Source organism: Henckelia pumila, chromosome 3 (genome assembly GCF_033568475.1).
Source record: "Henckelia pumila isolate YLH828 chromosome 3, ASM3356847v2, whole genome shotgun sequence".
In the NCBI taxonomy this organism is placed as follows: domain Eukaryota; kingdom Viridiplantae; phylum Streptophyta; class Magnoliopsida; order Lamiales; family Gesneriaceae; genus Henckelia; species Henckelia pumila.
In genome coordinates this window covers 173,117,577-173,130,620 of record NC_133122.1, presented here as the reverse complement: position 1 = coordinate 173,130,620, position 13,044 = coordinate 173,117,577, and the positions used below count along the sequence as shown (strand labels likewise).

The 13,044-nt window shown below is 40.4% G+C and overlaps 1 protein-coding gene across 3 annotated transcripts; it reads right to left on the bottom strand.

Annotated features, from left to right (window-relative positions):
* Window positions 1-202: 202 nt before the first annotated feature.
* Window positions 203-12,741, bottom strand: LOC140887945 (pescadillo homolog). 3 transcript variants are annotated; one of them, XM_073295569.1, is made up of 13 exons: window positions 12,654-12,741; window positions 12,484-12,569; window positions 12,147-12,395; window positions 11,903-12,040; window positions 11,703-11,787; window positions 11,502-11,609; window positions 10,962-11,055; window positions 10,559-10,854; window positions 9,989-10,096; window positions 1,938-2,059; window positions 976-1,189; window positions 505-708; window positions 203-385 (listed from the first exon to the last, which is right to left on the bottom strand). In XM_073295569.1, exons 1-13 carry the CDS (start codon window positions 12,675-12,677, stop codon window positions 320-322), a joined length of 1,794 nt encoding a protein of 597 aa, XP_073151670.1. In that variant the 5' UTR covers window positions 12,678-12,741; the 3' UTR covers window positions 203-319. The 3 variants fall into 3 exon arrangements, with proteins under 3 accessions (XP_073151670.1, XP_073151672.1, XP_073151673.1); XM_073295571.1 differs by having other exon boundaries at window positions 505-696; XM_073295572.1 differs by lacking the exon at window positions 9,989-10,096.
* Between the last annotated feature and the right edge of the window lie 303 nt (window positions 12,742-13,044).

Sequence of the window (13,044 nt, the reverse complement as noted above, 5' to 3'; positions counted from 1 at the left end):
ATTTGATTGAAAAACTCCGAGTCAGAGTTGGGATTCATCATTCAAACCCAACCCAAACCAACGCAAAAGTCATAGATTTGGTTTTCGATTATTGCTATTTTATATCAACATGGTTCGATTCGAATTTTTGCTGTAAAAAAACAAACCAACGCGTATTTGTTGAAGCCTAGAAATTACTTGGTAATGGGGGACAGCACAGAGAAGAGCTTAAAGGGCATAACATAAATATCGCATCAGAATCTCAAAAAATTCAGACTATCTTATAAATTATAAATAGCATAACTTAAATAAAATAAGAATTTACTATGATTTCTGGGCTTCATGTATCCATCCTTTTACGTTCCTCAAACTTTTGAGCAGCGGCCTTTTTTATTTCATCACATTTCTGAAAAACAGAGGACACATAAGCAAGAAATTGCAAGTCTCAAATGCAAAAATGAAAAGAAATTGTAATTGTAAATGATCAAAGGCACCAGAGAAACATATACTAAATGACTGCCTTACCTTCATGGCTTCCCATTGCTTTCTCTTTTTGCCTGACATTCCAATCTTGGACATATTGGATGCATCCTCCGCAATTTGATTCAAATCATATTCTGAATCTCCTTCAGCATCCTCACCTTCGACTTCATCGGAGATAGCAGAATACTGCACACCTTCAAGTTCTAGTTTCAGTTCATGCTGATGCTTTTTCACCTGCGTTGTCATCTGAATCCATGAAGTATAGAGTCAAATATTTTAGCCGCTTCAACTGATGATTTGAAACAAAGTGTTGATATGTAGACTTTAATAACAGAATGTATGACCAATATAAAATCACGTTTTACACTTGGGAAGGAGAGAAAGGGAAGAAAACGTGCACATTACAGTAGGGTCGGAAATGAGAACTGTATCTTCTATATTCAACTTTCAGGGAGTAATAAATTCTAATCACCACTTCTCACTCTCATAGGGTTTCCACCAAGATGCTATTACCTTCCGTTTTCTCTCAGCAGCTTCAATAGCTTCTGCTCGATCATTAACACCCAGGGAACTCTGAGGATCACCTAAATCTTCTTTTCCAGTGCCAGGCAATCGTAGAGCTCCTTTTCTCTCGGCAGCTTGCAGCCGTTTAATAGCTTCTGCATATTCAGGAACATAACCTTCTGCTTCATCGTCAACAAATGGAGACAAATGTGGAGGAGGTACACTATTGAAATTCAAGTCATATACAAAACATTAATAACATCATTACAAGACAGTTTAACCAAAACCCATTCATAAAATTCAAGGCCAAAACAATGGAAAGCCATAGAAAATGTTGGATTCAACAAGATGAAGTACGGAGCTAAAATATTTCTTACAAAACCATTCCGTTGCTAAACAGGAGAAACAGTAGAACAATAAAAATTTTCAGAAAAAAATCTCCAAATACGACAGAAAAAATGAGGCAAGGGCAAGCCTGAAGATTCCTTTATAGCATTCTTATAAATTATTCTACACCAATTTTAAGCAACTACATCAGGCTCCATAACAGTTCAACATGTAACTCATTCTATGCATCAGGAACAGGACATAGAATGTAGTACAAGGTAACATTTCGAGTCGCAGTCCTACATCCTAGGTCCATCAGACGGATGCATTTAAATACATGTAACACACACTGGCCTCAACAATCAACAACTCAACTTGTAATGACTCATTCATGATGAGAAGGAATTAGTGTCATTCTACATAACAAGCCACTCAAAATGGAGCTTAAAGCCACAGCAGTGTCATTTGGGTGCTGATGTGCTCTTTCATCTTACATTTTTGAGAGGGTGTGGTACATGGAGGCGCCCCAGAATTTTGGAAAAAAAATTAAAAATTCAACCATACACAAACTACCAAACAAGTAACAGATTCAGAGAGTTGTGTGAAAGAGCTTCAGCAGCAAGATCAATTGTTCCTGAACTTACCATCCCACCATGTATTTCTCAGTTGGCAATAGTATACGTGCATTTACACAATCATAAACCCACTGTGGCTGGATATAATCTCTGGATAGGAATTTGTGATACTGTGTTGGCCTATCCACGATCTGCATGCAGACGCAACCATACATCAATACAAATCTCAGAAGCTCTTAATAGCCATAATTAGAAACGATAGCAATCTAGCACACCCAACAATATGCTCAAAAATACCAACATCGCAGATACCACGAAAATTGAGGCTATGTTCCTCAGTTATGAACTTAACATCATTTACATGAAATCATATGTATATGGTGTTTCAATTATCTGTTACGGTCCTTTGTTTAGTGGGCCTAAACAAGCCCATGATTTATAATGCCTTAGAAGGTCTAGAAAGAGAGGAGTAGATAAAGGCGTGAGGAAGTGAGATAGTTCTCATTCGGTTATTATTCTGTTCTTTGTAACTAGCTTAGGCTAGGGAGTTACTAGCATTTTAGCTAGGGATTACAGAGCTTGCTCTGGGATATATTCAATTTTCAGTATTAATTGTGGTTCCTAACAATTGGTCCGACCTGCCGGATCTTAGTCGGAAAGGAAACAGTAACCACAATTTGAGTAGAGTGTCAAAGATGAAGCTGCCAATTTCAGATGTGGAGCTGGAAAAACAACTCACAAAAGCTGGGAAAGCTCTTCATCAGCCTCCTTCATCCTCGGACAAACTCCTCCGTCTCCTTGATCGAGCTGAGAAGCTTCTATCGAAAGTCGAGCAGTCACCGTGTAAGCCTATGCTATCTGCTCTTTCACCACTAATGGATGTATTGGGGACGACAGAATTCCTCAAGCATTCTGATGTTGATGTAAAGGTAGGAGCAGCTTCTTGCATTAGTGAGATTATTAGAATTACGGCACCGGAGGCTCCTTACGATGATGACAAAATGAAAGAGGTATTCTATTTGATGGTATTGGCTTTTAAGGATTTCACGGACATTGCTAGCAGATCTAATTTCAAAAGGGTAACCATTCTCGAAACCATGGCTAAGGTAAGGTACTGTCTGATCATGTTGGATTTAGAAATGGCTGAGACGATTATTGAGATGCTTCAATACCTCCTTAGATCTATAAATGTTCATCATTCAGAAATTATTTTTACGGCAATGGAGACAGTGGTGACTCTTGTTTTTGAAGAAAGTGAGGATAAAAAGGAGTAATGAAGGGGTTCTGTCAAATGCAAGAAAATTGGTAGAGAAGGTTGTCCAGAACTGTGCAGAGAACTTAAACCTTATTTACCCCAAGCTCTGAAAACGATAGAGCAAGAGGGGGTTGAGGAGCTAGAAGAGTTTTCGGATTGTCTTGGGGATCTGAAACTTTCTGCAGGAGGGAATCCATTGGAGTACGAAGAGCGAGAGCAGATGGGATGGATGCTAAAGATCGAATGTTACTCAAAAACCATGGAGTTAATCGGACGGTACGATGGGCGAAAAGCGGTGGAACCATACAAGTATTATGTGTTGTGGCTGCAGAGATGGAGACTAGAAGACGTCCGCACCGTCTGGTTTGAAGTTTTGTGGGACCAATTGGATTGGACTGGGCAACACACAGAAAATAATGAATTTCAGGCCTTTGGGAAGGAAGTTTGGGCTGATCAGGAGTGGGCTAGGGTTGAAGAAGGTTATTTGGGCATTATCATCCATTGAGCCCAAATAAGTATCGCAGGCTGCTCAAATCAATGCGCGTTGCATTATCCGCCACGATCCACAAGTCATGGGAAAGAAAAACTTGCTGGAAGCCATGGCGATGAACGGAGAGCTGCCAGGTATCTGTTTAAGGTTGAAGTGAAAATAGGAATCAAGTTACTGGAACTTTCAAGGGTAGAAGGTTATGTTGGTGGGAAGTTTGAAATTGAAATGTTGGCATCGTATGAATTGGAGATGAGGCACCAAGATTGGCTGCAAAAATGGGACCACTATTCTACTAAAGGAGCTTGCTGCACTAGTCAATCCATATCTTTGAAAGAGGATACCCCAGTGCTTCCAATAATATTTTGTAGGAAGAAAAGAACAAGAGTCAATGTCCAAGACATAGCCTTGAGGACAAGGCTATTCTCAAGGAGGGAGTATTGTTACGGTACTTTGTTTAGTGGGCCTAAATAAGCCCATGATTTATAATGCCTTAGAAGGTTTAGAAAGAGAGGAGTAGATAAAGGAGTGAGGAAGTGAGATATTTCTCATTTGGTTATTATTCTGTTCTTTGAACTATCTTTGTCATGAACCGTGAAGAAGACATGGGCCAAGAATGGGCAGACAAGCCCAAAGTTTATCAGCGCTTCACTCATGGAAAATTCAAGTCTAAAGATTGAAGAGCAAGAAGATTTTATTTCCTTAGTTAATAAGAATAATTATTTCCTTGTTTTTGATTTCAGCGTATGTTTTAAATTTGGTAGGATTTTTCTGTCAGTTTATTTTTGGATTGCGTCTTCGTTATATGTATGGACTTGGTGAGCAGAATTAGGCATTGAGAAAATATATCAATATAAACGTTTTTGTTTACAAGATCGGGTGGTTCTCTTGTTTTTCTTGAGCCCCAAAGTATTCAATTAATCATAGGTCGTCAAGGCCGTAAATCAAACCGGCAGGAATCCTATTCCGAACTAAGAGATTTCACAGTCCAACGTCCCATAACTCGATCCCAAACCCAGACATGTAACATATTGGCATCAGAGACAGCTGTTATGGGGGACATGAGCAAGCTGGAACAGAAATTCGAGGAATTCATGAACATGTACCAGGAGGATAAACGTGCTACGGAACAGAGGCAGCGGGAGATGGCCGCACAATTACAGGAACTTTCATTGAGTATGACAAATATGCGTTCTGAAAATACAATTGGGCAGAACGGGGAGAGTAGCTACAAGGACTCACGACATCGACGTGAGGACTTGAAGCGCACCGAAGATGGAGAAAGCCGCAGGTATATTCCAAAATACTCAAAACTGGAATTCCCTAAATACAATGGTCAAGGAGATCCGTTGGGGTGGATTAATAGGTGCGAACATTTTTTTCGACATCAACGCACACCGGAAGAAGAAAAGGTGGAGTTAGCATCATTCCACCTAGAAGAAGAAGCACAAGTTTGGTTCCTAAAATTGGAAAGAGATAGGCCGAACTTACCATGGGACGAATTCAAAACACAATGTAATCTCAGATTTGGCCCGACAACCCGCAGTAATAAATTGGGTGAATTATCCAAGTTACGTCAAACAGGAACCGTAGGAGAATATCAGCGCCGGTTCGAACAGTTGGCTGCTCATGCTTGTGCACTCACCAGCGAAAGAAGTGGAAATATTTATCAGTGGGCTCAGGGAGCAGATTGCAATAGAGGTGGAAATCCAGCATCCAAAGGATTTAATGAGTGCCATGAGCCTTGCTCGATTATTTGAGCGCAAAGAAGGCACCCATGAACTGCGCAAAACAGGGGTTAATCCTAGTCCGCCATCATTTGTTAAGAAATTAAATCGAGGGGAGATGGAAGAACGACGATCACGTGGGCTCTGTTTTAATTGTGATGAGCTGTATGCCCCCGGTCATCGATGCAAAAAATTATTTTGGTTGGAAGTGACCGATGAAGAACAAGGTGAATCAGAAGACTCCCAGGATTTGGGACTGACCATACATGCTATTTCCGGGTCCTCGCAAGCACAAACCATGAAAATTTGGGGGGCTATTAAGAGTATTTCAGTTTTTGTGCTTATCGATTCTGGTAGCACACATTGCTTCTTGGACACCAACTTGGCTCATAAATTGCAGCTGCCCATAGAGCAACCAGCGGGCCTTTGGGTGACAGTAGCCAGCGGAAAGAAATTGTCGTGCATCGGAGTTTGCCATCATATAAATATCCAACTACAGCGACATCTCTTCTGTGTGGATTTTTATATCTTATCACTTGGTGAATTCGGCGCCGTTTTGGGAGTAAATTGTCTGCAAACACTTGGTCCGATCACATGGGACTTCCAGGATATGTCGATGAGATTCGTGCAAGGGGCCACGACGAATGCTTTATCTGGCCCTCAAAAAGAAGGCACTACAACCAGCCTCCAATTATCTACGTTGCTTACCAATGACGACAACAGACACGGACAGTTAGCACAACTTTTGGCCGAATTTTCGGATATATTTGCGGAACCAACGGGACTTCCACCTTCACGCCGAGCCAATCACAAAATCATACTGGAACACGGTGCCAATCCCGTCGTGGTGCGTCCATACCGCTATCCTCATGCCCAAAAAGATGAGATTGAGCGACAATGCGCAGATATGCTTGAGAAGGGACTCATTCGACCTAGCAACTCTCCATTCTCCTCCCCAGTACTTTTGGTCAAAAAGAGCGACGACACTTGGCGGTTTTGTGTCGACTATCGGGCTCTCAATGCAAAAACCATTAAGGATAAATTCCCGATTCCAGTAATCGACGAGCTGTTAGAAGAACTTCATGGTGCAAAATATTTTTCCAAGCTGGATTTACGAGCCGGATACCATCAGATTCTTATGGATCCTAGTTGTGTGCATATGACGGTCTTCCGCACTCATCACGGCCACTTTGAGTTTGTAGTAATGCCCTTTGGCCTTACCAACGCACCTTCTACCTTCCAACCAATTATGAATTCGGTGTTTGGGCAGTATTTACGGCAGTTTATTTTGGTTTTCTTTGATGATATTTTAATCTACAGCTCAACGTGGGAAGACCATTTGGGTCATGTTCGCACAGTTTGTTTGATATTACGCCTGCACCAATTTGTCTTGAAGCAATCCAAGTGTATTTTTGCACGGACAGAAGTGGCCTATCTCGGTCATGTGGTCAATCAAACAGGGGTTAAAGTCGACGAGGACAAGATTAAGGCAGTCAAACAATGGCCAACTCCAACCACGGTTAAAGGGTTGCGAGGGTTTTTGGGTCTCACCGATTATTATCGTAAATTTGTCAAGGATTATGGCATCATTGCCGCGCCACTTACCCAGCTATTAAAGAAAAACTCATTCAAGTGGAGCAACGAAGCTTCTCGAGCTTTTGACCAATTAAAAACGATGATGACAACAACACCTGTTCTTTCCTTGCCGGATTTTTCAACCAACTTTGTGGTGGAGTGTGACGCGTCTGACATTGGGATTGGCGCGGTTTTGCATCAGAATGGCCGCTCCATTGCTTTTTTTAGCCAAACTTTACCACAACGACACAGAAAGCTCCCTGCATATGAAATAGAGCTAATTGGATTAGCTAAAGCAGTGCGCCATTGGAGGTCTTATTTTTGGGGAAATACCTTTGTGGTTCGCACCGATCATTACAGCCTTAAGTTTTTACTGGAGCAGCGTATTACGACATCCCCACAACAGCATTGGATTAGCAAACTTTTGGGTTTTGATTTTCACGTGGAATACAAAGCGGGCAGCTCCAACGTGGTGGCAGACGCGCTATCTCGGCGTGATGAAGAAGGGGCCAGTTTACAGGCTATTTCCATGCCTCATGTCGACATTTTCAGCAAGATCCGCGAAGAACATAGTAAAACGGCAGAGCTTCAACCGTTGATCCAGAAAATCCAGCAAGGCGCGGCTATCGGGCTTTGGGAGTTTCAGGATGGTCTTATATGGTATCGTCAGCGTGTGTATTTACCAAAAACCTCCCCCTCCATTGCTCCTGTCATTTCGAGTACACACAACGCCTACCATGAGGGCTTTCAAAAAACTTTGCATCGCATTTCTCGCGATTTCTTTTGGATGGGAATGAAGCGTCAAGTCCAAGAGTTTGTGGCCACGTGCCTCATCTGCCAATGGAATAAGGTGGAACTTTTAAAACCTGCAGGGTTGCTCCAACCCCTTCCAATTCCACAACATGTATGGGCTGATATATCCATGGATTTCGTGGAAGGGCTTCCGATGTCGCAAGGTAAAAATGTGCTATTGGTGGTTGTGGATCGTCTCTCTAAATATGCTCATTTTTTAGCACTCTCGCACCCTTATACGGCGGTGCATGTGGCTCGAGTTTTCTTTGATCACGTGTTTAAATTGCATGGGCTACCGGAGACCATTGTTACTGATCGAGATGTTACCTTTACAAGCTCTTTTTGGAAGGAACTTTTCCGGCTAAGTGGTTCACAATTATGCTTTACTTCAGCATATCACCCGCAATCCGATGGTCAAACAGAGGCTGTCAATCGTATTGTGGAGATGTATTTGCGTTGCTTCACAGGGGACTATCCAAAGAAATGGGTCAGCTGGCTGTCGTGGTCCGAGTATTGCTAAAACACCAGTTTTCATTTTTTCTTCGCACTACGCCATTTGAAGCAGTCTATGGTCGACCCTCACCTCGATTACTGTCACTGTCCCGGGCTGTCCCGCATTGATTCTGTGGATCGAGAGTTACAAAATCGGGATCAAGTTCTCCTGGCATTGCGAAACAGGCTCTTGCAAGCACAAAACTCCATGAAAGCACATTATGATGCTGCTCATCGTGACCTCCAGTTCAACGTGGGGGACAAAGTGTTGCTTAAGCTACAGCCCTATCGCCAAAAATCGTTAGCTTCGCGCAAAAATCAGAAACTCGGCCCTCATTATTATGGTCCATTTCTGATCCTCAGTCGTGTTGGGTCAGTCGCATACAAACTTCAACTTCCAGAGTCATCCAAAATCCATCCAGTTTTTCATGTTTCAACACTCAGAAAATTCAAAGGCACTCATGATGCGGACCCTGTGCTTCCACAATTTCCAACCGAAGAGGAAAGCCGACAACCGCAGGCCATCTTGGATACACGCATACACAATGGCAACCAAGAGTTTTTAGTTCATTGGCAAGGACTGGCGCCATCTGAGGCTTCTTGGGAAGTTGTTTCTGTTTTGGCAGCACAATTTCCATCTTTCAAGTTCGAGGACAAACTTGCATCTCAAGGGGACGGCAATGTCATGAACCGTGAAGAAGACATGGGCCAAGAATGGGCAGACAAGCCCAAAGTTTATCAGCGCTTCACTCATGGAAAATTCAAGTCTAAAGATTGAAGAGCAAGAAGATTTTATTTTCTTAGTTAATAAGAATAATTATTTCCTTGTTTTTGATTTCAGTGTATCTTTTAAATTTGGTAGGATTTTTCTGTCAGTTTATTTTTGGATTGAGTCTTCGTTATATGTATGGACTTGGTGAGCAGAATTAGGCATTGAGAAAATATATCAATATAAACGTGTTTGTTTACAAGATCGGGTGGTTCTCTTGTTTTTCTTGAGCCCCAAAGTATTCAATTAATCATAGGTCGTCAAGGCCGTAAATCAAACCGGCAGGAATCCTATTCCGAACTAAGAGATTTCACAGTCCAACGTCCCATAACTCGATTCCAAGCCCAGGCACGTAACAATCTTTATTTAGGGAGTTACTAGCATTTTAGCTAGGGATTACAGAGCTTGCTCTGGGATATATTCAATTTTCAGTATTAAATTGTGGTTCCTAACATTATCCTTGAGATGTCTCAAATTTCTACTGGGTGAAACAAATAACCAAAAGCAAAAGATTGTATTATCCCTTGTAAAGTTCAAGTATTCTCTCATAAAATTTTCACAAGATGGTTGTGATTTGAGAATCAAAATAAATTACTCCAACGCAGACATTTAAGACTTCGGCTTAATCAAACTATCTGTAAATCATCCAGGAAAATCATGGTTGGAAAAAAATGCAATACTTCTGTACTTCTTAATCAGCATCTGCCCCAAATTCTAACAAGTAAATCCCCTTACTTGTCATCATCTCTGTTGTTCCCATAGTATATAGATATGAGAATTGAGATACAGAACAGGACAAGGACAAAAAATGATCTAATGGCCAGTAGTACGGTACGGCACAAAGGATTAGAAGACATTATTATTTAGGTTTCTGAGAGAATGCATGAAATAGTACCCGAGAAAAAAAAACCCTAAGACAATGTACATAAACAATAAATATGGATCCAGAACACGTAAATTACGAAGTTTTTCGTACATCATTTGTGGAGCATTTATCCTCCCAAAAGTGTAAAAATTGCAAACCTGATGAGTAATGCTCTGGTCAGACTCCTCAAGTGGAGCTCCTTCACCCTCCCAAGAAACTGTTCCACCAAAAGCAGGGATGACAAACAGCAATGACTCTATAGGAACTTGTACAAGGACGCTCACACTTCTAAACGTGCTATGAAAGAGCAAAAAAGGGAGAAACTCCAATACTGCATGTGCTATAGCGTTGCTTTTGTCTCTGGTTCATTGAATCCAAAATCGCTCATGCACCCAATAGGTAATAGTGTATTACCAGGAGGCCAAGAAATGAGAGGGATTTGACAGAAAGGGAAGAAAAGAAAGATACCATGACAGTGAATCAGTGATAGATTATCGGTAAATAGGCACAAATTAAATGTACATCAGCAGTAATATACACACCAGAACAAAATCATCACCAATTGGGTGCATGAGCGATTTCGGATTCAATGAACCAGAGACAAAAGCAACGCTATATATTTAACAGAAAATACATAGGCAAGTGACTGTTACTGATTGAACTGTATCCATAAACAACATACAATCTTCGGCCATAACAAGTAATACTGTAATAGCATAACATCTTACCTCACGACTCAAGAAGAATTTCATGGTCTTGAAGAGATTTTTACATTCTCTTGTGTCTGCATCCTCCTCATCCTCACTTATAGCGTCTACAGCAAGGTGCATCAAAGCACCAGTCTCATCAAAAGAAAGAAGTTGTTGAAGCTGTGCATGTCGATCTACAGAATCTACAGATTCATCATGGTTTGTCCCTTTCTGCTGGATCTTGGTACGCTCAGATACAGATGAAATGACAGCAGCTGTCTTCATTGAGGAAGTGCAATCTTTCGCATCAAATAATCTTGACATGGCATAAAGATCTGCATTCAATCAAATAGAATTAATCAAGGTCTATTTATCAAAGTGTAGCACTTTCAAATTCTAAAAAGTCCTTTCCTGCAATTCAGACGATGATTAATAAATATACCTGTAGCAAAAGCTTCCAGCCGAGGGTCAAGGATGGGGGGATATTTCAAGTTTATCAAATTATAGAGTCTGTGGTTAACTGATGCTAGGAGAGCCTGCAGCCAAATAATACAAAAAATGAACACTGGATAAATCAAAACAATACTATTAGCCTAATACAAAACAATAAGTTTTGAATTCTTTAAAAAGAAACACTCAATTAATTGACACTGTCCACTAGAGGAAAAACAAGAAATTTAAAAAATTTTAAGAAATAATGATAATTTCAAAGAAACTTGGCACCCAAAATCGCAATAGAATACTAGCAGTACTGTAGCACTTATTTTGGCTTGCATTAGGTTATTTGACAATGATCCGATACCCATATGACCAATTCAGGCCAAGCAGCCCAAAGAGTCTCCTCTGAGAGTAAAAAAATTAGCTTCTATCTTCAGAATTATTAACATGAAGCTTACTTTTTGTATTAATGCCACCTCGATTGTAAAAATAAAACAGCCATCCATAATCATTTATAAGACAATGATAAGACTTATAAACAGACCTCATTAAATTCCAAAAATGTAAGCAAGACTTTGTAATCAACTTCTGGCAGTACTTGCTGCAATGCATGAGGAGTTAACCATATAATTTTTTGGCCCTCAACCTCTGCCTATTAAGATTGAAGACAAAGTTGGATCAATAAAACCCACAGCACTACCAGTAACAGATCACTGAAATTTCATCATAAGTCACACCTACATACTTGGTAATATATGCCTTTCACAGAAATGAATGTCTTCCGCAGTTTGTGGGTGCGAGAAACAAATGCCTGCCACTCAAGACTCAACCTACTCAAAACAAAGAACCAAACATCACATTAATGCAAAGACCATTTTGTTATGCAGAATTGAACATTTTACTAAAAATCAATAACCATTTTAACAACCACGAACAGTAAGTAACCTTCTGCAATTATGAACACGGTCAACGGGAATCTTTTCTCCATTTACCGCCCTATCCACTGCTGGCAATGCAGCAAACAGGTGTACCATACTAAGACAATCATCAAGATCCCTCAGTGCGTCAATAAATTTAGGATATCTAAATGTCAAAACGAGAAACAGTTAATGTCAAGCAAGAATCAATACCATAAGTCCATAAATAGAAAAAGCAGAATACCACAAAGTTTAAAACTTGTCGCATTCACCTCTCTTTAATAAGCATATCAAGATTGTAAGTAGGCTTCCTTGTCAAAAGTCGTTCAAGCAAGATCCCTGTTCTTCTTTGACATGGTTTTTTCACCTTCTTTTCATATGCCCCCATGTCTCTCAATGTTCCTAGAATGGGCTCATGTTTGACAAACATGATATCTTTCACGTGATAATATGAATTATGATTTCCTTTCAGCTTCTTCTTGGGTTCCCGAGGGAAAACACCTTTTAGGATGCATAATTTTCTGGAAGGAGCTTAAATTAAATTAAATATCCTGGAAGGAGCTTAAATTAAATACTTTTTGGATATAGAAAATTTCTTGATTGAAGAACCTGAAATATGAAAGGCCGAGTTGAAGGTGCCTGAGCGCTTGAGATCTGGTGACATATTTGGCGGCATGTCCTTCCTTTTTCTTGCCCTTAAAAATAAAAATACATACTGAATTACTATTACTCAGCGTGAGAGAGAAGAGAGACGAAAGAGAGGTTAAGATTCAACATACGGCGGCTCTATAGTGCTTAGGCATATCGACGGCGGTCGGCGGAGAAGAGAAACCCCCTTTACGAGAATCGGATGGATAAACCCTAAGACTGTCTAATGGTTTTGTTATAGGCCCGAGATTTTTGAAGACCCAGATTTAACACAACAGTCTTCTGTCTTGTTCAGGTGTTTTCCAATTTGGTCCCTTGTGTTTTGTCATGTGCCAAATTAGTCCATGCAATTTAATAAAATACTAGTAATTGAGGCACACTCGATGCGTGTGCGACGTATATATATAGGCATGAAAACAGCCATCTCCACATAATTCGAAAGAAAAAAAAGTGATTTAAAAGGGGGGAAATAAAAAAAATAGTGTAAAATGAAAATTATAGAAAGAACATAAGTTAGTGGGG

What these genes read in the sequence shown, in the direction of transcription:
- LOC140887945 (XM_073295569.1), bottom strand. Translation starts at nt 12,677, where the DNA reads ATGCCTAAGCACTATAGAGCCGCC. An exon ending in GCTGGAAGCTTTTGCTACAG is followed by an intron (nt 10,855 to 10,961) that starts GTATATTTATTA and finishes GATTGAATGCAG; the next exon opens with ATCTTTATGCCATGTCAAGA. An exon ending in GAGAAATACATGGTGGGATG is followed by an intron (nt 1,190 to 1,937) that starts GTAAGTTCAGGA and finishes GAATTTCAATAG; the next exon opens with TGTACCTCCTCCACATTTGT.